Source organism: Mirounga angustirostris, unplaced genomic scaffold, assembly GCF_029215605.1.
Source record: "Mirounga angustirostris isolate CCGP_5_RB_7025 unplaced genomic scaffold, mMirAng1.0.hap1 SCAF_12, whole genome shotgun sequence".
Taxonomy (NCBI): Eukaryota; Metazoa; Chordata; class Mammalia; order Carnivora; family Phocidae; genus Mirounga; species Mirounga angustirostris.
In genome coordinates, this window is record NW_026991720.1 from 35,385,849 (window position 1) to 35,411,603 (window position 25,755).

The 25,755-nt window shown below is 36.4% G+C and overlaps 1 protein-coding gene across 1 annotated transcript in view; it reads left to right on the forward strand.

Annotated features, from left to right (window-relative positions):
* The window catches only part of PPP1R3A (protein phosphatase 1 regulatory subunit 3A), a 46,060-nt gene extending 28,282 nt beyond the window's left edge, over nt 1–17,778 (forward strand). The window contains exons 2-4 of the mRNA XM_045864382.3: nt 12,554–12,612; nt 12,725–12,849; nt 14,762–17,778. Coding sequence (XP_045720338.1) covers nt 12,554–12,612; nt 12,725–12,849; nt 14,762–17,158 — 2,581 coding nt within the window. The 3' untranslated portion in view covers nt 17,159–17,778. The remainder of the gene's footprint in view (nt 1–12,553; nt 12,613–12,724; nt 12,850–14,761) is intronic.
* Nucleotides 17,779–25,755: the final 7,977 nt, after the last annotated feature.

Genomic DNA, 25,755 nt, shown 5'->3' on the forward strand with positions numbered 1-25,755 from the left:
AAAAACATTGTCCTGAGCTTTGGAAGGGGTGAAACTTTAAGCATTAAAAGACAAAGAGGTAAAGAGAAGGGAAGAGTAGAAAGGATGTTGTGCATTTATTCAACAGCCACTAGTATGGGTCAGGCACTGTTTTAGCCCCTGGGAATACAAAGAAATAAGAAACTTCCTTGCTTAAAAGAGCTCAGGTAACATGAAAGGGAGACCCGAAATAATCAATAATGCTTTTCATTTCTATGACAATTGTGTAGTTCTGGGCCCTATCATCAACCATCAGGTGCTTTGTTTTTTTTTTTTAAAGATTTTATTTATTTATTTGAGAGAGAGAGAATGAGAGACAGAGAGCATGAGAAGGAGGAGGGTCAGAGGGAGAAGCAGACTCCCCGCCGAGCAGGGAGCCCGATGTGGGACTTGATCGCGGGACTCCAGGATCATGACCTGAGCCGAAGGCAGTTGCTTAACCAACTGAGCCACCCAGGTGCCCAGGTGCTTTGTTTTTATCCTCAATTCTTCTAAAGTTGTTTTAATTATACTCTTTAGATGTAACTGGTCGTATGACTGGCACTTTGAATTTCAGCGTGGGATTTTATCTAAAGACATCCTCTAATCTAAGCCAGAGAGTAAGCCATTTGTCTTAATAAATTATCTGAAATTAGAATTTAACTAGATATTTTAAATAATGTAATAAGCACCTGCAAAACTACCACTCAAAACAACAACCAAATTCTAATCACTTCCTTTCCTCATCCCTTACCCCAACTTGCCCCACCTGACGTAACCATAATCTTTAAAATCAAGCTTTCTTGTTTATATAACTTTTTAGTATATTCTGTTTTCCTTGATAATATATATATATTATCCTTGATATATATATATATATATATATATATATTCAAATTATTTTAGTAGTTTTTAGCTTATAAAAAGAACATCCTCTGATGTAATGTTTTGGAACTATTCATTTAATGCGATGTTACTAAGATTTATCCATATTGTTGTATGTCTCTGTGGTTTATTAATTTTGAATGCTATGTAATATTTCTTTTTATGATATGCCATAGTTCTGTGTGTCTCTTCTGTTGGTGGGCATTTAGATCGTTTCAAGTTTGTGTACTTGATAGCAATTTTTATCAATTAAATGGATATTAAAATAATATCTCCTTGTGGTTTTGATTTACATTTCTCTGTTCTCTGACAATACTGCCTATCCTTTTATGTGCTTACTGGCTATATGAAGTTTCTCTTCAGTGAAATGTCTGTCCCTCTCCCTTGAGTCTATGAAAATGTTCTTGCTTTCTTATTGATTTTCTTATATATTATTGATGCTTTTTTTGTGTTGATTTTATGTAACACATGCATTCTATCCTAGTTTGTAATTTATATTTTTCTCTTATAAATCTGTCTTTTAATGAACAAGTTTTAAATTTCAATATAGTTAAACTGACAATCTTTTTTTTATAGCCACTTTTTTTCTTCTTATTTAAGAAAACATTTCCAACTCTGAAGTCTGTAAGATATTCACACGTTTTTTCTATTAAGAATTTCAAGGTTTTGGGATGCCTGGGTGGCACAGTAGGTCGAGTGTCCAACTCTTGGTTTTGGCTCAGGTCATAATCTTAGGGTAGTGAGATTGAGCCCCCCCGTTTGGCTCCATGCTCAGTGTGGAGTCGCTTGATGATTTCTCTCCTTTTTCATCTGCCCCTCCTCCCGCTCGTGCTCTCTTTCTCTCTAAAATAAAGAAAGAATTGATACTAAGCGTAATTCTGATAACTAGGTCAGTGACAATTGCAACTTAATTCCATCAAAGTAAAACCTGTTAAACAGATACCAGAAGTATACAGGAGTAAAAATAAACCTCTACTGGTCAATTTAATCAAACTGGTTGTATAAATCTCACATTTCAACAGAACACTGGCAAAAAAGAATATTCTGGTTTTATATACTTAAATCAGATGCTAGATTTTTTTTCTTTTCTTTTCTTTTTTTTTAAAGATTTTATTTCATTTATTTGACAGAGAGAGACACAGCAAGAGAGGGAACACAAGCAGGGGGTAGTGAGAGAGGGAGAAGCAGGCTTCCCGCAGAGCAGGGAGCCTGATGTGAGGCTCAATCCCAGGACCCCGGGATCATGACCTGAGCCGAAGGCAGACGCTTAATGACTGAGCCCCCCAGGTGCCCCTAGATTTTTTTTCTGAATTAAGGAAATATTTTGTTATAGAGGATACATAGATTTCTAATTTTATCTGAACTTCTGGGTTCATTAGACATTAGTTGCATTACTGCCAATGTTTTTGTTGGTTCTAATTAAGTATGATTTAGTATATTGCTTAAGCTATTCATAGAGACAGATTTAAATCTTAGATTTTGTTGTTGTTGTTGTTTAAAACATTTTCAAAAGAATAAATGACTTTAAAATTCAAATTGTTTACATTTCAGCATTCCTTAGTGGAACATTTCTGGGTTATTTTCCAAATGTGGTAATAGTAAATTTAAGTTTTAAGGGTAAATTTCTTGAACAGTTTTACTTATATTTGTTCATTATACCTATTTAGGAAAGCAGACTTTTCATGAGCATGCACAATGTTTACAGAAAGAGGTTTATCTAGTTTAGAGCATGCTATAATAAAAGCTGTGTTTTGGGAAAATTACATCATGAGTTCACTTACTATTTTTTCATATAGAATTACAGAAATACAGAATACAATTAAATCATCTAGATTCTTTTTATATTTTGCATAAGTATGATTCCAGATGGCTAAATTATTTTAGGATACTATTAGTCTAACAAGCAGAAATAAAAGCAATACGAACACTTCTGCTGTATATGGGTCCTGCTGGAGAAGTTAATGTAAGGTCATAAACATTGGTCTTACACAGTATTGGCCACAAATGTTAAAATAAAAATGCATGTATATATTTGAAAAATAAAATAAAATAAAATAAAAAATAAATCTTTTTAAAAAAAGAATTTCAAGATTTTTGACATTTCAGATATTAATCCATCTGGAGTTCATTTCTGAATATATGTTGTGCTGATTTCATCTTTTCTCATAGAAGCAGCCATTTTCCCTATCTTCATTTTTGAACAATCCCTTATTACCTACTATATGATATACCATGTTTGTAATATACCCAAGTTCTAGATATGTGCAAATCTGTCACTATGCTCTCAATCCTTGTCTGTCCATCTCCATACCACCATAACTGTCTTAAAAAACTAAAACTTCATATGATCTCTTGAAATCAGGTAGAGCAGGTTTCTCCTCACAGTTACTTCTCAAAAATATTTTATCTACCTTCAGTCCTTTAGTCTTCTCTTTAAGATCCTATTTTCAAATTTTGTAAAAAAAAAAAAAAACCTGTTGTGGATTTTTATTTATTTGAGAGAGAGAGATAGAGAGAGGGAGAGAGAGCAAGCAAGAGAGCCCAAGCAGGAGGAGAGGCAGAGGGAGAGGGAGAAGCAGGCTCCTGATTTGGGGCTCGATCCCAGGACCCCAAGATCATGACCTGAGCCAAAGGCAGATGCTTAACTGACTGAGCCACCCAGGAGCCCCAAAAACTGTTGTGGGACTTTGATTAGAATTGGATTGAATCAATTTGGGAGAGAATTAATAATTTAATATATCTTCTTCCTATCTATGAACATGGTATGTATCTCAATTTTTCTAGGTTTTTAGTATTTCTTTTTTTTTTAATTTTTTTATTGTTATGTTAATCCCCATACATTACATCATTAGTTTTAGATGAAGTGTTCCATGATTCATTGTTTGTGCATAACACCCAGTGCTCCATGCAGAACGTGCCCTCTTTAATACCCATCACCAGGCTAACCCATCCTCCCCCCTCCCCTCCAGAACCCTCAGTTTGTTTTTCAGAGTCCATCGTCTCTCATGGTTTGTCTACCCCTCTGATTTCCAACCTTCATTCTTCCCCTCCTGCTATCTTCTTCTTTTTTTTTTCTTAACATATATTGCATTATTTGTTTCAGAGGTACAGATCTGAGATTCAACAGTCTTGCACAATTCACAGCGCTTACCAGAGCACATACCCTCCCCAGTGTCTATCACCCAGTCAGCCCATCCCTCCCATCCCACCCCCCACTCCAGCCACCCTCAGTTTGTTTCCTGAGATTAAGAATTCCTCATATCAGTGAGGTCATATGATACATGTCTTTCTCTGATTGACTTATTTCGCTCAGCATAATACCTTCCACTTCCATCCACATCGTTGCAAATGGCAAGAGCTCATTCCTTTTGATGGCTGCATAATATTCCATTGTATATATATACCACATCTTCTTTATCCATTCATCTGTCGATGGACATCTTGGCTCTTTCCACAGTTTGGCTATTGTGGACATTGCTGCTATAAACATCGGGGTGCATGTACCCCTTCGGATCCCTACACTTGTATCTTTGGGGTAAATACCCAGTAGTGCAGTTGCTGGATCATATGGTAGCTCTATTTTCAACTTTTTGAGGAACCTCCATACAGTTTTCCAGAGTGGCTGCACCAGCTTGCATTCCCACCAACAGTGTAGGAGGGTTCCCCTTTCTCTGCATCCCCGCCAACATCTGTCATTTCCTGACTTGTTAATTTTAGCCATTCTGACTGGTGTGAGGTGGTATCTCATTGAGGTTTTGATTTGGATTTCCCTGATGCCAAGTGATGTTGAGCACTTTTTCATGTGTCTGTTGGCCATTTGGATGTCTTCTTTGGGAAAATGTCTGTTCATGTCTTCTGCCCATTTCTTGGTTGGATTCTTGGTTCTTTGGGTGTTGAGTTTGATAAGTTCTTTATAGATTTTGGATACTAGCCCTTTATCTGATATGTCATTTGCAAATATCTTCTCCCATTCTGTCGGTTGTCTTTTGGTTTTGTTGACTGTTTCTTTTACTATGCAAAAGCTTTTTATCTTGATGAAGTCCCAATAGTTCATTTTTGCCCTTGCTTCCCTTGCCTTTGGCGATGTTTCTAGGAAGAAGTTGCTGCAGCTGAGGTCGAAGAGGTGCTGCCTGTGTTCTCCTTTAGGATGTTGATGGACTCCTGTCTCACATTGAGGTCTTTCAACCATTTGGAGTCTATTTTTGTGTGTGGTGTAAGGAAATGGTCCAGTTTCATTCTTCTGCATGTGGCTATCCAGTTTTCCCAACACCATTTGTTGAAGAGACTGTCTTTTTTCCACTGGACATTCTTTCCTGCTTTGTCAAAGATGAGTTGACCATAGAGTTGAGGGTCCATTTCTGGGCTCTCTATTCTGTTCCATTGATCTATGTGCCTGTTTTTGGGACAGTACCATACTGTCTTGATGATGACAGCTTTGTAATAGAGCTGGAAGTCCGGAATTGTGATGCCGCCGGCTTTGCTTTTCTTTTTCAACATTCCTCTGGCTATGCGGGGTCTTTTCTGGTTCCATACAAATTTTAGGATTATTTGTTCCATTTCTTTGAAAAAAGTGGATGATATTTTGATAGGGATTGCATTGAATGTGTAGATTGCTCTAGGTAGCATTGACATCTTCACAATATTTGTTCTTCCAATCCATGAGCATGGAACATTTTTCCATTTCTTTGTGTCTTCCTCAATTTCTTTCATGAGTATTTTAAAGTTTTCTGAGTACAGATCCTTTGCCTCTTTGGTTAGATTTATTCCTAGGTATCTTATGGTTTTGGGTGCAATTGTAAATGGGATCGACTCCTTAATTTCTCTTTCTTCTGTCTTGTTGTTGTGGTATAGGAATGCCACTGATTTCTGTGCATTGATTTTATATCCTGCCACTTTACTGAATTCCTGTATGAGTTCTAGCAGTTTTGGGGTGGAGTCTTTGGGGTTTTCCATATAAAGTATCATATCGTCTGCAAAGAGTGAGAGTTTGACTTCTTCTTTGCCGATTTGGATGCCTTTGATTTCTTTTTGTTGTCTGATTGCTGTGGCTAGGACTTCTAATACTATGTTGAATAGCAGTGGTGATAGTGGACATCCCTGCCATGTTCCTGACCTTAGGGGGAAAGCTCTCAGTTTTCCCCATTGATATTCGCTGTAGGTTTTTCATAGATCGCTTTTATGATATTGAGGTATGTACCCTCCATGCCTATACTCTGAAGAGTTTTGATCAAGAAAGGATGCTGTACTTTGTCAAATGCTTTTTCTGCATCTATTGAGAGGATCATATGGTTCTTGTTCTTTCTTTTGTTAATGTATTGTATCACGTTGATTGATTTGTGGATGTTGAACCAACCTTGCAGCCCAGGGATAAATCCCACTTGGTCATGGTGAATAATCCTTTAATGTACTGTTGGATCCTATTGGCTAGTATTTTGGTGAGAATTTTTGCATCCATGTTCATCAGGGATATTGGTCTGTAATTCTCCTTTTTGATGGGGTCTTTGTCTGGTTTTGGGATCAAGGTAATGCTGGCCTCATAAAATGAGTTTGGAAGTTTTCCTTCCATTTCTATTTTTTGGAACAGTTTCAGAAGAATAGGTATTCATTCTTCTTGAAATGTTTGGTAGAATTCCCCTGGGAAGCCATCTGGCCCTGGGCTTTTGTTTGTTGGGAGATTTTTGATGACTGCTTCAATTTCCTAAGTGGTTATAGGTCTGTTCAGGTTTTCTATTTCTTCCTGGTTCAGTTTTGGTAGTTGATACACCTCTAGGAATGCCTCCATTTCTTCCAGGTTATCTAATTTGCTGGCATAGAGTTGCTCATAATATGTTCTTATAATTGTATTTCTTTGGTGTTGGTTGTGATCTCTCCTCTTTCATTTATGATTTTGTTGATTTGGGTCATTTCTCTTTTCTTTTTGATAAGTCTGGCCAGGGGTTTATCAATCTTATTAATTTTTTCAAAGAACAAGCTCCATTTTTGTTGATATGTTCTACTGTTCTTTTAGTTTCTATTTCATTGATTTCTGCTCTGATCTTTATTATTTCTCTTCTCCTGCTGGGTTTAGGCTTTATTTGCTGTTCTTTCTCCAACTTCTTTAGGTGTAGGGTTAGGTTGTGTACTTGAGACCTTTCTTGTTTCTTGAGAAAGGCTTGTATTGCTATATACTTTCCTCTTAGGACTGCCTTTGCTGCATCCCAAAGATTTTGAACAGTTGTGTTTTCATTTTCATTGGTTTCCATGTATTTTTTAAATTCTTCTTTAATTTCCTGGTTGACCCATTCGTTCTTTAGTAGGATGCTCTTTAGCTTCCATGTATTTGAGTTCTTTCCGACTTTCCTCTTGTGATTGAGTTCTAGTTTCAAAGCATTGTGGTCTGAAAATAGGCAGGGAATGATCCCAATCTTTTGGTACTGGTTGAGACCTGATTTATGACCTAGCATGTGATTGATCCTGGAGAATGTTCCATGGGCACTAGAGAAGAATGTGTATTCCATTGCTTTGGGATGGAATGTTCTGAATGTGTCTGTGAAGTCCATTTGATCCAGTATGTCATTTAAAGCCTTTATTTCCTTGTTGATCTTTTGCTTAGACGATCTGTCCATTTCAGTGAGGGGGGTGTTAAAGTCCCCCACCATTATTGTACTGCTGTCAATGTGTTTCTTTGCTTTTGTTATTAATTGCCTTATATAATTGGCTGCTCCCATGTTAGGGGCATAGATATTTACAATTGTTAGATCTTCTTGTTGGATAGACCCTTTAAGTAGGATATAGTGTCCTTCCTCATCTCTTATTACAGTCTTTGGTTTAAAATCTAATTTGTCTGATATAAGGATTGCCACCCCAGCTTTCTTTTGGTGTCCATTAGCATGGTAAATGGTTTTCCACCCCCTCACTTTCAATCTGGGGGTGTCTTTGGGTCTAAAATGAGTCTCTTGCAGACAGCATATCGATGGGTCTTGTTTTTTAATCCAATCTGATAGCCTGTGTCTTTTGATTGGGGCATTTAGCCCATTTACATTCAGAGTAACTATTGAAAGATAGGAATTTAGTGCCATTATATTGCCTGTAAGGTGAATGTTACTGTATATTGTCTGTGTTCCTTTCTCTTCTATGTTGCTTTTAGGGTCTCTCTTTGCTTAGAGGACCCCTTTCAAGATTTCTTGTAGGGCTGGTTTTGTGTTTGCAAATTCCTTTAGTTTTTGTTTGTCCTGGAAGCTTTTTATCTCTCCTTCTATTTTCAACGACAGCCTAGCTGGATATAGTAGTCTTGGCTGCATATTTTTCCCATTTAGTGCTCTGAATATATCCTGCCAGTCCTTTCTGGCCTGCCAGGTCTCTGTGGATAGGTCTGTTGCCAATCTAATGTTTCTACCATTGTAGGTTACAGATCTCTTCTCCCAAGCTGCTTTCAGGATTTTCTCTTTGTCTCTGAGACTTGTAAGTTTTACTATTAGATGTCGGGGTGTTGACCTATTTTTATTGATTTTGAGAGGGGTTCTCTGTGCCTCCTGGATTTTGATCCCTGTTTCCTTCCCCAAATTAGGGAAGTTCTCTGCTATAATTTGCTCCATTATACCTTCTGCCCCTCTCTCTCTTTCTTCTTCTTCTGGGATCCCAATTATTCTAATGTTGTTTCATCTTCCGGTATCACTTATCTCTCGAATTCTGCCCTCGTGATCCAGTAGTTGTTTATCTCTCTTTTTCTCAGCTTCTTTATTTTCCATCATTTGGTCTTCTATATCACTGATTCTCTCTTCTGCCTCATTTATCCTAGCAGTTAGTGCCCCCATTTTTGATTGCACCTCATTAGGTATAACCAAGCCTTTTTGATTTCGACTTGGTTGGATTTTAGTTCTTTTACTTCTCCAGAAAGCGTTTCTCTAATAACTTCCATGTTTTCTTCAAGCCCAGCTAGTATCTTTAAAGTGATGATTCTGAACTCTAGATCTGACATCGTACTAATGTCCGTATTGAGTAGGTCCCTGGCAGTTGGTACTACCTCTTGTTCTTTTTGTTGAGGTGATTTTTTCCGTCTTGTCATTTTGTCCAGAGGAGAATAGATTAATGAGAGAACAAAATGCTAACAGGGTAACAAGGTCCCCAGAAAATATACTCTAAACAAATCAGAAAAGACCTGAAGCAGTGGGAAAAGAAAGGGAAAGAGAGAAAAAGGGAAAAAGAAAAAGAAAAAGATAAAGATAAAAACAAACAAAAACAGAACAAAACAAAAAAAAAACAGTATATGATCAAATATGATGAGGCTGGTATATAGATTAGTGCCACACACTAGATTTTGGGTGTATTTTGGTCTGTTAGAAGAAAGTGCCTCCCAAAATTTTAAAGAAAGAAAAACATATATGTACAAAAATAAGGGTTGATATGATGAAGGGATGGAATATGACTGTAAAGATGGAAATTATAAAAAATTTTATATAAGGAATTGATAAGAAGTTATTTGAAAAAAGAAAGAAGAGGATTTAAAAAAAAAAAGAAAAAGGAGAGAATGTGATCAGGCGGGGGAGTAGAAAAAAACCATACACTAGAGATTTAGGGTATATTTTGATCTGTTAGAAGAAACTATCTCAAAATTTTAAAGAGAGAACAACTTATATATATATATGCCAAAAATATGGGTAACTACTATGAAGGGATAGAATATGACTCTAAAAATGAAAAATAAAAATGTTTTTTTAAAAAAGGGATTGATAAGATGTTGGTTGAAAAAGGGAAAAAGAAAAATTCAAAAAAAAAAAGTAAAAAAAAAATTAACTTTGAAAGACTACAGAATCATGGTAAAAAAGCCATGGATTCTATGTGCAGTATTCCCCTAGTGCTGGAGTTCTGCTGTTCTCATTGATCGGTAAACTTGGTCTTGGCTGGCTGTTCTGGCGGATCTTCTGGGGGAGGGGTCTGTTGCTGTGGTTCCCAAATGTCTTTGCCAGAGGCGGAATTGCCCCGCCCTTGCCCGGTCCAGGCTAAGTAATCTGCTCGGGTTTGCTCTCCGGAGCTTTTGTTCCCTGCAAGCTTTCCATTTGGCTTTGGAGGAGGAGAGTGAAAATGGCGGCCTCCCAATCTCCGCCCCGGAGGAGCCAAGAACTCGGGGCCCCACTCCTCAGTGAGCCCCAGAGAAAAGCCGTCAGTCACTCCTGTCTCCCCGGTGTCTGGCCTCACTCCATGCTCACCCGGCCTGTGACTGCACGTTTCTTTCTCTGACACCCAACCCCGTGTGGAGTCTCCAAGCCCCGCAGATCCCTGTGGTGCACTCCCGTGCCTCTCCTCCCGGGGGAAGAAGGTGAGTCTCCCCAGATCTGCTGCTTGTTGGGTCCCTGCTGGAGGAGCAGTGGCCCGACTGGGCTGCGGATCACAGTTTATGGCAACCCCGAGCTGAGAGCCCATGCCTCGGTTCTGTCTCTGCAGCCGGCTTCCCCGCTCCGATACCTGGGAGCTCTGCCGCACTCAGGCACCCCCGGTCTTTCTGTGACCCCGAGGGTCCTGAGACCACACTGTCCCATGAGGGTTCCACCCCCCACTTAGCCACCAGAGTGACGTCCCTCAGCAGAGCACACTTTTAAAAGTTCCGATTTTGTGCTCCGTGGTTCTATCACTTGCCAGAAGCGGCCGACGGAGGCCCCTCCCCCGCCATCTATCCTCCCGAATATCGCCTCGGATTCACTTCTCCGCACGTCCTACCTTCCAGAAAGTGGTCGCTTTTCTGTTCAGAGAGTTGTTGCTATTCTTTTCTTCGATCTCCTGTTGAGTTTGTAGGTGTTCAGAATGGTTTGATCCCTATCCAGCTGAATTCCTGAGACCAGACAAAATCCAGGTCTCCTACTCCTCCGCCATCTTGTTCTGCCCCCCGGTTTTTAGTATTTCTTTATACAACTTTATTGTTTTCCTTGTAGGAATCATACACATCTTCTATTATTTTTCTTCATAGATATTTGGTATAATATTTAAATTTCATGTATTTCAGCTTCTCTTTCTTGTATTTATCCCTGAATCTAAGATTTCTCTCCTATATTTATGTATTTACATGTTTTATAAGACACCAATATAATAATACAGTTTAGTACCTAATTTTTTGTCCCCCAAATTAGTTAAAAGCAGATTTATTTCCTTTTGATGCAATAATTTTTTAAAAATTGAAGTATCTTAGAGAATTAAGTTAGAAAAATGATTGATAGCATTTTGGTTAGTCAAAAACAGAAGGCTTAAATGGCTATGGTTTTCCTTCTACAAATGAGATTTTCAACACTGTTATGCAGGTAAAGAGGAAGCAGGAACAACTAAATGATGTTTAATGGTTTATATATTTTTAAGCTCCTATATATCATGTATTTGGAGAAGGAAAAATGCACCAACTTGCAGTTAGATTCCACAAAAATAAATCTTTGCATAGTTATTGGCCTCATTAAACAATACAGATTTATAGATTCCATATCAATTATGTAAATACTGTATTTTTCCAATGATATTTTATGTATGTAGAAACATTATTTTCTTTCATGGACCCACTGGAAAATACCAAATATTTTTGGTAAAGTTAAATTAAACATATAAATATTAACAAAACTGAATTACCTTCTTGTGTAGTCCAGATGGAAGAATTTGCTAGTTTTCTCATGATTTGTTGAAAAAAGATGGGCTTTCCTGGGATTTGTATCAACATTATCCATGCAATGAAGAGTAGACTCCATTACACAACTTTATCAGCAATTGCCAACTCTCTAGATGCATTTTATTGGAGAAAAAAAGTCATTATAAGAAAATTCAGCTGAGACAATACAAGAAAATGTGGACACTGGGCCAATCATTTCTGATAGATTGACTTGTGACATAACTATACACAAAGTGAGCTTTTTCACTAACATTTTTCTTGCTGAGTCTCATGGACAAATCTAAATTCTAATGATGCCACACATAAACCTACAAGTAGAGTACATTTGAAAGAAAAATATATTTATCTTCCTTAATCACTATGCAGAAAATTATCATAAAGGAAGTATAACCCAAATCATTTTAAAGAAAGAAAACACATGCTTTCATATGAGCAATCTGAAGTCTTGGTTGTAAAATTAGCCCATGGTAATACACACATAAAGTCTTTGAACTGAGTATAAATTTAGCTGCCTTTCAGTTTTTAGTAAGTTTGTTTATTTCTCCTTTCTTGGAGAGAGAGAGTTAATGTTATATCCACCCAACTGAAAGAATTTTGAATAAAATGGAACACACAAAAATTAATAATTGGAACGTTAAAAAGCAATTTCCACGACCACAAATGGACTGTCAGTTCATAAAACTTTATCATTTAAATCAACAGAAAAATGTTCTCACTTGCAAAGACTAAATTCATGAATAATGGACTAATCAACATTTACATATATTTTTACTTTGGTTATGTAAGTTTTAAATATAGGCAACACAATCTTATTTAGAAATATGGCATTGTGGAAATTATTTAAAAATTTTTCTACTACTAGTAATTTACTATTGAATTATTCTAAGAGATCAATTTTATTTAAAAAGCATACCAAGTAATGCAAGAAAATATGAAAGGTTATATAATATTTATTTGGCTTGTTATTTGTTTGAATTTTCCCCTGTACAAAAATACTTAGAAGAAGTAGTCTCAGAAAACATTTATAACATTTTGTTTTAAATTTGACAGTAAAGAAGAATCATTAGTAACATCAGGCGAGAATAACTTTGAGAATTCAAAGATTACAGGTAATATTTTTATTTGATTTTTTCAATTTAATTTTTAAACAAAATCTGTGTCTTTTGTTAAAGCCTACAATGATAACAATCTTACACAGACACAATTGTATTAACTTTGCAGATACCTATATCCCAACAATTGTTTGTTCTCATGAGGACAAGGCAGCCTTGGAAACCAGTAATCGAAATGTAAAAGATGTAAACAGGGAACATGATGAACATAATGAAAAAGAATTAGAGTTGATGGTAAGTGTTCTGGTTGCCACGGTATTACAGACAATGAATCCATTTATGCTTCAAAGATGCTGCAATGCCTGCCTTTCAATAGTTTCAACTAATATAATTTGCAAATGTGAAAGCACGCCTATTCTGTCCTTGCATCTCTAGCTTGATCAACAAGGCACTTTGATTTCAGTATGTTGCTTCTGGTCTCTGCAGTGGTAAATTAATGACATTCATTTCTTATCTCTTCACCAGCGGCTCTGAGTAATAGTTTGTAGGAATTATAGAAGAGGTAGCACTATCCTGATGTGCATTTCTAATCTTTGTGACAAGTGTACACTTAGCATAAACTCGTCTGTAAAATGAGAGGGCTGGGCTAGATGGTTGTTAGAGTCTGTCCAGCTTTTCAAGTCTGATTCTTGCATTTAGCAGCATTTTTTAAAAACTTACTTCCATCTTTGTGAGAATCTCACAGTTCTATATCATTGGAAAGTATTAAATTACCGAATGAGGAGAAAATAGCCTGTGCTATATTTTTTAAACAGGAAACAAATTCAGTACTGTACAATTTAGTATTAAATTTGTTATCATAAATTTCACACTTGGTGAACATTCAATCTATTTGGAATTTTTTGGGGGATGGTTTAGATAGCATTTTTATCACAAAGGAAGAAATGGGAGTAAATGAGTCACATAATGCAATTTATCCTTTACTGTGTTTGGCTGGAGCTCATATCATTAGGATACATGGATTCATAATCATCGAAGATTAAAATGACATTTCCTCTTCAAGTGTCAGTGCTGAAACAGAAAAGAAATAGAGCTCATCTCTTTCCCCACGTTTTCCACCTTTTCTATAGTGATATGGAAGCTGCATCACTAAAGTATGCAATTTACTTTGCTCCAACTTTAAGAAACTACAAAGTTGTCACCCATTGTGAGAATTCTCACCAGCTGAAAGTTAACATCACCATTTTTTTTCAAACCACAGAATATAATGAAAGGGCCCTGAAAAATCACATGCTTCACCAATACACCTCATTACAATGAGCAGGCTCAAATATAAAAGTTTGTTTAGAAGTTACTGAGATTGTACATCCAATAAATGAACAGGGAGCTGTAATTTAGATGCTAATTTGCTCCATGCTGACGTTAATGCATAAAACAATGAAGCTCTATAATAGATGGAAATACAACCAAATCTGTGGAACCCACAGGCATTGGCTTACAAGACAGCTGTGCAGTTGACAAGTAACATGAGCCTTATGTGAGAAGAAGGGGAAAACGTAAGATTTGCATATAATTATTGAGATCATGCAAATGTCAGTTATAAGGAGAAAAAAAAAAAACCACAGGCATCTCACTGTTAAATCCTGACAGTTGGCATCACTGAAGAGCTCAAATACATTTGAGTACCAGTTGGCAGAGGGTCATTAAAACAGAATTTGCAGACATTAACTCCCTCACTTTTCTTTGAGTGACGTTTTGCTATTAATAGTTTGCAGAGGCTTTGCAGAAAACATATTAATAAGAGAAACTGTAATAGGGGCACCTATAGCAAGTGTAAATGCAGCAAGGGGCACCCAGGAAGCTGCTCTCTAATTGATTAGCATGGAGCTATCAATGTGTATAACCTAAGTGAGGAGAAAGTGCAATGACAAGCAAGAATAGTTGAATAATACAATGTGATATTTGGAAACTGGGAAGGAGAGTGATTAATTTTGGTCCCTTTTCTTATTAATCTCATTCCCAAGTCATAGCCTAAAAGGATCCCCCCAAAACATCCGGCTTTCAGAATTTATACAAAATCCACAAACGAAATGAATCAAGGAAATCTACCAGTTAATTGCTAGCCCCACTAATGAAATCTAATTCATTTTGTATATTTAAAATCATTTGATCATTATCTGTTTTGTTTTGTTTTTTATCCCTTAAGATAAATCAATGCTTAATAAGAAGTACTGCTTCCAGAGATGAAAAGAATACATTTGCAATAGATCCGGTCAATTTTCCAAATAAAGCTGAGGGGTTAGAGAAGAAGCAAATCCATGGTGAAGTACACCCTGACTTGTTTAAAAGGCCTTTGTCTCCAAGTTCATCAGCAGAAAGCTCCTTAAAGGGAGATTTTTACTGCAAAGAAGAATATTCCTCAGAAAATAAGTGTAGACATCAACCTTCAGAGGAAATTACTTCAGATATAGGAGAAATCAAGCCACCATTGGGAGATACTAGTAGTGATGAATTAGTGCAATTACACATTGGCAGCAAAGAAGTACTGGATAATAATGCTAATCCAGCAGAAGGGAGAGGCAGAGTGCAAATATCTAGTCCTTCCTCAGATCAACTAGTCGCAGACAACCTTAATAAAAAACATGAGGGAAGAGCTGAGAAAATTGAAACAAGAGATTGGGAATGTTTAAGAGGAGATTTCAATTTGGATTTGCGTTCAGAAGAATCAATGGAAAAAGGATCTTCTAAGAAAGATTATGGCAATGGTAAGACTGAGGAGGAGGAGCAAAGAATACATTTAGGTGTTAATGTAAAACAAAGCAAAAATTTTCATTCATTCTTACATGACCAAGAAAGGAAGATGGGCCAGTCTGAAATCAGTATGGAAGGAACAGAAACTAGCAACAGAGACCTAACTGTCCTGCTGAGTAAAGATACCACAATTCCCGACCAGGCAATCACAGCAGATATGTTTCATTCACCAAGGATAAGTCTAAGTTGGGAAAACGCTGTGTTAACAACTCCAGAGCATGATCTCTTGACTAGTGAAGGCACTACTTTTCGAGGGATGCCTGGTCAAGTTTGTTCACCAAGAAGTGGAAATGTTTTGAGGAATGATTGTCTTTTCCAAGTTGAAGAAGAAAAATCAGATTGGATTAATCCTGAGGATCAGAATAAGAATGCACAACAGAAACAAAGTTGGAATGTTCTAGAAAGTCAGAGAAAAGCAAGAGAGAGTAAGACATATAGAACAGAACAGAACAAGGAACAATCTGCTTGTGAAGACATGTGGGGAAAAAGAGATAATACAAGGAATTTGAAAGCTACTCCTACGGAAAAATTGTTTACCTGCCAAGAAACAGTGAGCTGTGAACTGTCTTCTCTAGCTGATCATGGTGTTACTGAGAAAGCAGAAGCAGGTACAGCTTATATAATTAAGACAACATCAGAAAGTGCTCTAGAAAGCATGTCTGCTAGAGAAAAAGCAATAATTGCTAAGCTACCTCAAGAGACAGCACGAAGTGACAGGCCCATCGAGGTAAAGGAAACAGCGTTTGATCCACATGAAGGGGGAAATGATGATTCACATTATACCCTTTGTCAACGAGATACAGGAGGTGTAATCTATGACAATGATTTTGAAAAGGAATCACGTTTAGGTATTTGTAATGTACATGTAGATGAAATGGAGAAAGAAGAAACCATATCTATGTACAATCCCGGGAAGACACATGACAGGAAGAAACGTGGCATTGGAAATATCACATCTGTAGAAGAATCCTTCCAGGTCATTACAGGCAATCAAAAAGCAGCCTCAGAACTGGATTTACATTTGGGAATGTTACCAAAAGACAAAAAAACATTTCCAGAAAATAGAGATGATAAACAGGTCCAAGAATTATCAAAGAAAACAGACAGAGATGCTATTATTCATTCTACTTTAAACTCAGACACTAACAGAGCTTCTCAGAATGTCTCTCACGTTTCCAATCACCATGCTAAAACCTCAGTGCCATCTCATGAACAGGCAGTTGCTGTAGAGAATATAATTACTACCATGACTCTCCAATCTATTTCTACTAAATCAGAATATAATTGTAATCCAACAAGTGAAATCCAGGGTATTGAGAAGCACCCTCATCTTGGGTCTATACCTGAAGAAGTTTCCAAAAGTTCAGGAACAGAGACCTCAGGTAGTAGCAGAGAAAGATTTAAAAGCCAGATTTTTCAACAAGGAGAACACGGTGTGGAAAAATCTCTACAGCCAACGATTTTTGTCAGTGAAGCTATTGAGACCGTGGAAGAGGCCAGGCATGAAAATGAAGGATTAGCGTCTGGACAATCACTGGGCTCTTCAGGTGACAAGGAATCCAAGAGCTCTGCTTCTGCTAGTCTCCCTGTCCAGGAAGATCAAACTGAAAGCAATCAATCTCTGCTTTCGAAATACACCAACTCTAAAGTACCGTATGTCCTTTTGTTTGTCATATTTCTTGTAACCATCTACCAGTATGACTTAATGATTGGCCTGGCATTCTATCTTTTTTCATTGTACTGGCTATCTTGGGAAGGCGGGAGACAAAAAGAGTCTGTCAAAAAGAAGTAACCTCACCACTATTATTATTTTCTCATAAAAGATAAGCTTTTTAGCCCCAAACGTTTGGATTGGTGAAAGAGATTACTCATTGTTCAAAGAGCCAGCGCCGTTTTTCTCTTGAAGGATCATTTAAAAAGGAATGCGTATGAAGTTTGCTCCTTCATATAAGTAATTATTCTATATAGGACCATTATGTTTGGATCATTAAATACCTATATGAATATGAGATCTGAAGCACGTCAAGTTGAAATTAGGTACAGCTGTTGCTCCTTAGCAGGCTATGAAGTTGCAATGCTTCACGTCTCTTCACTACTTAAAGTGCTATTTCTTGCATTCATTTCTTTTGCAGTAAAGCTTCATTTTTTTTTCCCTAGAGTATTTTTCCTTCTGCAGTTTTTAAAAAAATAGATAAAACATGAACAATGGCAGAGGACTTTTTTTTTTTGTCTTTTGGTATTGACCATGAAATTTGCATTTATCCCTATATCATTTACCAGCACATTTTGATGGATCAAATCTTTCAACTTTGATTTCATATTTTTAAGAACAACACCCATGTATATTGAAATGCATAAACTTAAAGAAAGACCTTGTTTGCTTGAATAATACTTTATACACAGATATCTTCTACCTCCCTTATATCTACAAAGTTAGAGCACTCATAAGCCAAATCTGACAAAGACTGAAACAATTGGGAGATGATCTCTCAATCTACAAAATTTTGTGGGGGGCCTGTCTATAAGCAATGTTTTTCTCTTATAAGAAGAGAAAGTATAACACAGCTGAACAATTTTGATGTCAATTATTCAGTTGAAGTTTTAAAATTAAAAAGTCCACAAGCATTGCTTCAGAACGAATTTGTACCTATAAAGCATCAAATATTAAATAATAATAATAATTTAAAAAGTATTTCCAAACGAACTATTTTACTTGGTAGTATTTTTTGTCTTCAAACAAATTTTTATTTTTTGTTATAGGACAATGAATTATTTTCCAAGGTGCATATAGAGACGAAATAATCATTGGTGATTGTTATATAATCATCAGGTTGTTAGATGATAACTCAAGTTTTTAGTGGGCAAGTAAGTAGATATGGCAATCTACTCAGGGAGAAATGAATATCCAGTGTAGCAGTGACTTTAGCTACTGTTATTTTCTATGGCTAAGTATGTGAAAAAATGGAACTAATCATTTTGGTCACATAGTGGGAATGCAAAGATTTTTATATAAGATTTCAACAACCATTTATTAAATGATTGCTAGATGCAAAAATCCTGTGCTCTGGTCTATGGCACAGTACTTCCTTTGATACCGTGAATGGCTACTTTCCAGGGAGGAGGCATACGTACTTTTGATTTGGCCAGGAATATGGAAGAGAGTAACTGTGGGAGTCCATTTGGGTGATTTCTTTTTCATAGGAACTTCCTTCATAGAGTACGTAACATGATCTTCAGAGAGAAAAGAGCATCTATTTACCTGTAAAGGTAAATTCAATGAGTAAAACTTGCATATATCATCCCATACTTCTAAGAAACATGCATTTATGGGAATAAAAAATGAGAACAAAGCATTTAAACTGACTTTCATGTAGTAGTAAATGATTTCCCTAATCTTCATTAGGTACACAGCTATTTCCAAATCCCTAATTGTAGGCTTGTCTCAAGTCCCATTGAAATTGAATGCTTGACTTTAACTTTTTAGTTGAACAAATACAAACATCCTGAAGTAGAACTTAGGGCAAATACTTGATTGCTTAAAAAAGCACATTTTCATTAAATACAAGTAGAACACTGTAGGCCATACCTAGAATATTATCTCTAAAATTGCTATCCTGATAATTTTGTTGACAGGTCTAAATTACAGCAGAGTTAAGGTTAGTATTTCTTCAGATCTTAATGGCTTGGTTTTTGCATTCTACCTTTAAGAGTTTCGGTCAATATGCCATATCTTATTAATGCAAAGAAACTACATTACTTATTAACACAGGTGCCCAAACTATAATTATTCCCTTATACATAAAGGAATGTAATTTTTTAAATCTCTTTTACTTGACTTTGGTAACATTAACTTACTAAACCTTCTCATTGCGTATTTGTAATACGACAATAGAAGTTTCAAAGAATTTAAAATATTTAATTGTGTATTTCTCTGCATGCAGTGAAGAAATAATTGGTGATTTAACTGACTTTCCAAACATTTCTTATGAAGAATTTGAGATAAAGTCTTAAGAACTTAGGAAACTACTGCTAGGTGGAGAGGTAGATTTTTGCAACCCATTTTGATCGCAGCATTATGATAAGCAAGAGAAATGGATCTCAGAAAGAACTGGGAGCCCCTGGTTAATAAAGATTTGACTGTGAATCATCATGACAAGGTAATCTTTATAAGTATAGCTGCCTTCACTGTGTTCCCCCTAAATATGGGTTAAGGGCCAAAAGAGAGGGTGTGGCATGAAAATAGGCAAAGAGAACTGCATTGTACATCTGCCTCCTATAGTGGCTAAGAAATGTGATATAACTATCACCTTTTATTTTGCTGGGCTTCTGACTATTAGAAACAAAATTCTGAAAATTAATTGGCAAGTATAGGTAGTAAAATCAACTATTTAAAAAAAAATCACATCTGCATAAGTCATCAATATCCCAATAGATTTTCCACATAAAAGGAAATGAATCAGTGAAATGACTCACCTCCCAACATTCAAGAATGTTGGGTTAATGCAGTTCTGCTTCCCTGCTGAGTTCTAATATTTTGATAATGAAATAGTGACCATTGTGTACCATTTGTGAGAGAAACAGGATCATCTTTTACTTGTTATCTTAAACTAGTCTGCTATGTAAACGGAAACTTAAAAATATGCAGACCAAATTTGGGGACATAAACTATTTTATTTTTCCCAGACAGCATTCATGGCACTTTCTTGATAATTTTTTTCAGTCATGAGTGTTATTTGGTATTACCAGGACTGTTGCCTTTTGTATTTGGCTGACTTTTGCATATAAATGAATAAAAAAAGCACACAAAGCAAAAAAACAAACTAGCAGAACTAGTAAAGACACAGGCAGGAGGACTGTCATCCCCAGGGCCAGTTCATCCACTGATTCCTGTTACCAGGATCTCTGCCCTTTCTTTCAAATTTTCACCAAGTGAATACAGAAATCAAACTATGCAATAAGCACTGTCTTTTGTTCCTTGAATCCTGTCTCAGCTAGTTCTTGTGGAACTGAGGAATAGGGTCAAACTGGATTCTACAACAAGGTATGAAAGAAATATGGGAGGTCATGCTCTTCCAGTGTCTTCACAGTTGTACACATGTATGAAGAGAACAGCTAAGAAAGTTACTTCTATTTATTTAATTAAGTTGCCTATTCTTTTCTCTTTTCAGAAATAGATCATAATAAAAATCATAGCAACATAATCTACTTTTCATCTTTTAAAAATAGATTTGGTCATGAATCTAATACATTTCCATAACTTTATCCGAACCTCTTTAAACAGCAAATTAAATTTTCACTAGCCTAGCTTTGAACACTCATATGTTTTCATGAGATGTCATCATTGTAGTATGCTAAAAACTTATTAAACAAACAACTCTTTAAAAAGTTCAGCATTTTTGTTTTGTGTCATTTCTATATTTGTTCAATGCATATATATTACCTTCATTTTTTTTTTTTAACTTAAGTAGGCTCCACGCCCAGCATGGAGCCCAACACGGGGGTTCGAACTCACGACCTGGAGAGCAAGACCTGAGCTGAAATCAAGAGTTGGACACTCAACTGATAAAGCCACCCAGGCGCCACACCTTCATTTTTCAATGTGAAACAATATATTATGTGAAAATTTAAGGAAAAATTCCCTAAGTTTTCCCCCTAATATATCCAATTCTCTATACTCATGATAATACAGAGTGGTATGGGTAAATCAATAGTGGATTACAGAGAACTCATTTTTATTTGACTGAGATGCCTCCACAATCTGATATTGCAGCACATTTCATTCAATGCCTAATCAAGTTACTGGTCTTGGTTTAGTGCATCATCCTTATCACCCCACCTGAACCACGAGGCCTTATTTCCCACTGCTCTCTGCCTTAAGTCCTCTGTCAGTCAAGCAAGTCATATTGTCCCTAGAACATGCCATGTACATCTGTTCCTCTGTGGCTGCTCATGTACACCCCTCTGTCTAGGGCACTTTCAGGCATCTTTACTCTTCGTATCCAACTCTGCACATTTTTTCTATATACACCTCAAGCCCCTATTCTTTTGAAGTCTCCTCCTAGTTCAGGTTGTGGGATCTCTTTGTTTTCAGATCTCTTTTGACACTCATCTTCCTGCATGCAGTGGGCATTTGAGTAATTATCCTAACTGGACTGCCTGCTTGTTCAGGATAGGGACAATGGTTTCTTCTTCCCTCCCATCACCTCACAAGGTCTAGTCTGTAGGAATCCTCACTTAGTACTCATGGATAGAATTGAATTGCAGTGATGTCTCCTTCCTATCCTATTTCTAAAATGTAGACAGGATACTCTGAAGTCTGATTTTAAAATGAGTAAACTTAATCTAAACAAAGTCAGGATGGTTTAGTACACTAGCAAAGACCACATAGAGGGGGGAAAGAGAATAACAAGACAGAGTAATGCAGTGGGTTTAGGATGTGGGAAAGAGAGAAACAATCCTTTTTCTCTGTTTCTCTTAATAATTAAATTGATTCTCTATATTTAGGAATTCTTCTTAGCACAGGAAACATTCCCTTTATTCTATTTCATGGGAAATAATATAAAGATTGTAAATTAAAAGAATAATAATGCATACCTTAATTCACTAATGTGAAAACTGATAAAACAAGACCTGCTATTTTCAACTTTTTGAGGAACCTCCATACTGTTTTCCAGAGTGGTTGCACCAGCTTGCACTCCCACCAACAGTGTAGGGGGGTTCCCCTTTCTCCGCATCCCCGCCAACATCTGTCATTTCCTGACTTGTTAATTTTAGCCATTCTGACTGGTGTGAGGTGGTATCTCATTGAGGTCTTGATTTGGATTTCCCTGATGCCGAGCAATGTTGAACATTTTTTCATGTGTCTGTTGGCCATTTGGATGTCTTCTTTGGACAAATGTCTGTTCATGTCTTCTGCCCATTTCTTGGTTGGATTCTTGGTTCTTTGGGTGTTGAGTTTGATAAGTTCTTTATAGATTTTGGATACTAGCCCTTTATCTGATCTGTCATTTGCAAATATCTTCTCCCATTCTGTCGGTTGTCTTTTGGTTTTGTTGACTGTTTCTTTTGCTATGCAAAAGCTTTTTATCTTGATGAAGTCCCAATAGTTCATTTTTGCCCTTGCTTCCCTTGCCTTTGGTGATGTTTCTAAGAAGAAGTTGCTGCAGCTGAGGTCGAAGAGGTTGCTGCCTGTGTTCTCCTTTAGGATGTTGATGGACTCCTGTCTCACATTGAGGTCTTTCAACCATTTGGAGTCTATTTTTATGTGTGGTGGAAGGAAATGGTCCAGTTTCATTCTTCTGCATGTGGCTGTCCCATTTTCCAAGCACCATTTGTTGAAGAGATGGTCTTTTTTCCACTGGACATTCTTTCCTGCTTTGTCAAAGGTTAGTTGACCATAGAGTTGAGGGTCCATTTCTGGGCTCTCTATTCTGTTCCATTGATCTATGTGTCTGTTTTTGTGCCAGTACCATACTCTCTTGATGATGACAGCTTTGTAATAGAGCTTCCATATGATCCAGCAATTGCATTGCTGGGTATTTACCCCAAAGATACAAAGTAGGGATCCGAAGGGGTATGTGCATCCCGATGTTTATAGCAGCAATGTCCACAATAGCCAAACTGTGGAAAGAGCCAAGATGTCCATCGACAGATGAATGGATAAAGAAGATGTGGTATATATATACAATGGAATATTATGCAGCCATCAAAAGGAATGAGATCTTGCCATTTGCAATGACATGGATGGAACTGGAGGGTATTATGCTGAGCGAGATAAGTCAATCAGGGTGGCTGCGTGATAGACATTGGGGAGGGTATGTGCTATTGTGAGTGCAGTGAATTGTGCAAGACTGTTGAATCACAGATCTGTACCTCTGAAACAAATAATGCAATATATGTTAAGAAAAAAAAAAGAAGAAGATAGCAGGAGGGGAAGAATGAAGGGGGGAAATCGGAGGGGGAGACAAACCATGAGAGATGATGGACTCTGAAAAACAAACTGAGGGTTCTAGAGGAGAGAGGGGTGGGAGGATGGGTTAGCCTGGTGATGGGTATTAAAGAGGGCACGTTCTGCAAGGAGCCCTGGGTGTTATGCACAAACAATGAATCATGGAACACTACATCAAAAACTAATGATGTAATGTATGGTGATTAACATAACAATAGAAAATTTTAAAAAATACAAAAAAAAAAGAACAAGACCTGCTTTCAGATAAAGTAGTGCAGTAGCTTAAAAACCAACAAACATCACAAGGTATAAAGTGTAAGAAACTCAATCTTCTCAACTGCTGCCATGCCCTTTGAAAATGGCTGATCTCTCAATTTCACACCTGTTCTGCATGTCAACTTTTCGGGTTAAGCAACTAACACAACCAGCAAAAATAGTCACTGGATTTTTTTTTTAAGAAAACATTTGCCTTATTAACATATAAAAGAGTATGTGTATATATATATATATATATATATATATATATATATATATATATACAAACTCTTGTGAATATATATATATATATTCACAAATACACTCACACAAGCACACAGGCACATGCACACACACAGATACATGGGTATTCCAACATCTGACAAATAACACTAATGGCAGTGAAGATAGTCTACTAATACAATGTGTAGTGATGCAGATGATATAACATGTAAAAGATTTATCCTTTCCTTGAAGACACTCATATATTAGATATGAAATTAAAACAGTAACATAAAACTATGCCTATTTTTGTAGCAGAGTCTAAAGGAAAGCAGTATATGGCCTAGAAATGTAGTATCATGTCACATAACAGCTTGAGACTATCAGCAATTAGTCTCTTAAGATTTAAAGTAAGATACACATCTACCAGGGAGCCTGGGTGGCTCAGTCATTAAGCGTCTGTCTTCAGCTCAGGTCATGATCCCAGGGTCCTGGGTTTGAGCCCCACATCGGGCTCCCTGCTCAGCGGGAAGCCTGCTTCTCCCTCTCCCACTCCCCTGTTTGTGTTCCCTCTCTCGCTGTGTCTCTCTCTGTCAAATAAATAAAATCTTAAAAGAAAAAAAAAAGATACACATCTACTGCATTGTAGAATTCATCAATGTTATGTATTTATTTGGTTCTGAGTGGAAACAGATTTAAAATTTCCTAAAGACAAACTCTGTAAAACATAATCTCAAACAGCAGAGAGGTGGTACTTAAAAATCACTGTAAGAAATTAAACATTCTCTTTGTAAACACTTAAATAAACCATAATCTACTTTTAATAGTTTTATGTAGGAGGCTTTTAATGTTCAATATATAAAATATTTTTAGCAAGGAGCATTTATGAAAATATCACACATTTAAATCATGTTTATACATACATTCTAAAATGATATTAATATCATGTTTTTTATACATCAAATGACTCTTCCCAATTAATCCATGAGCTTTGGGGAAATTCAATTGTCATTTTAATTATGTGTGTAAAATCCCCATGTTCAAGTGAAAAAGTTCTGACTCTTACCTAAGGAATGAATAAAGGTTAAAGAAAAGATAATTTATTTTCCACCTTCACAGATATAAGTGGAAATATTTTAAATATGTTTCTATTCTTTGAAAATTGAAAAGAGAAATAGGAAGTAAAGGTAAGAGATTATAAATGCCCTTCATACAAATGTCCCTCATTTCATAGTCTTCAATATTTGGGGTAAATCCTATAGATTTCGGTTTTAATGAATTATCTTCTCCCATGCGAGTTATTTAGCTTACCTGGTCTTATTCCCATCCTTAAATCAGTATTTAATTTAAGTGCAACATGAATGAAAATCATTCTTGCTCAGTATCCAGTTAGTCGATATTTGAGTATAATATCTACATCTGTATCTCTATTGATCTGTGCATGTGAGGTTCATTCTTTAATAATAATAGCAATAATAATAACACTTATTATAATTATTATAATAAGAGTTATTATAACAACAAAGCAATAGCCAACTCTTAAGCATTTACAATAATTGGGCACTGTTTTAAGCACTTTATGTGCAAAAACTCATTTATGTTTACAACTCCATGAGAGAAGTACATATCATCCCATTTTACAGATAGAAATGGATGCACAGAGAATCTAGTTTTTCCAAGGTCACACAGCTAGTAAGTGGCAAAATCTAGATTCAGACTCCAGTAGATTTTCTCTCTTAACTATTGTATTGTGTTGCTCCTTCAATCCAGACATACCAAGTTATCATGTAAATCACAGTTATATACTGGCATGCTACATGGTGCCAAATTGTATATAAAAACATTACATGTAACACATGATCTTTTTCACAGATAATCCTATCTTTATTAATGCTCCTAAAAAAAAAGTTCCTAAAACTATTATGTTCTTTTCAGTTTATTCAGATGACCTCAATTAAAAAAAA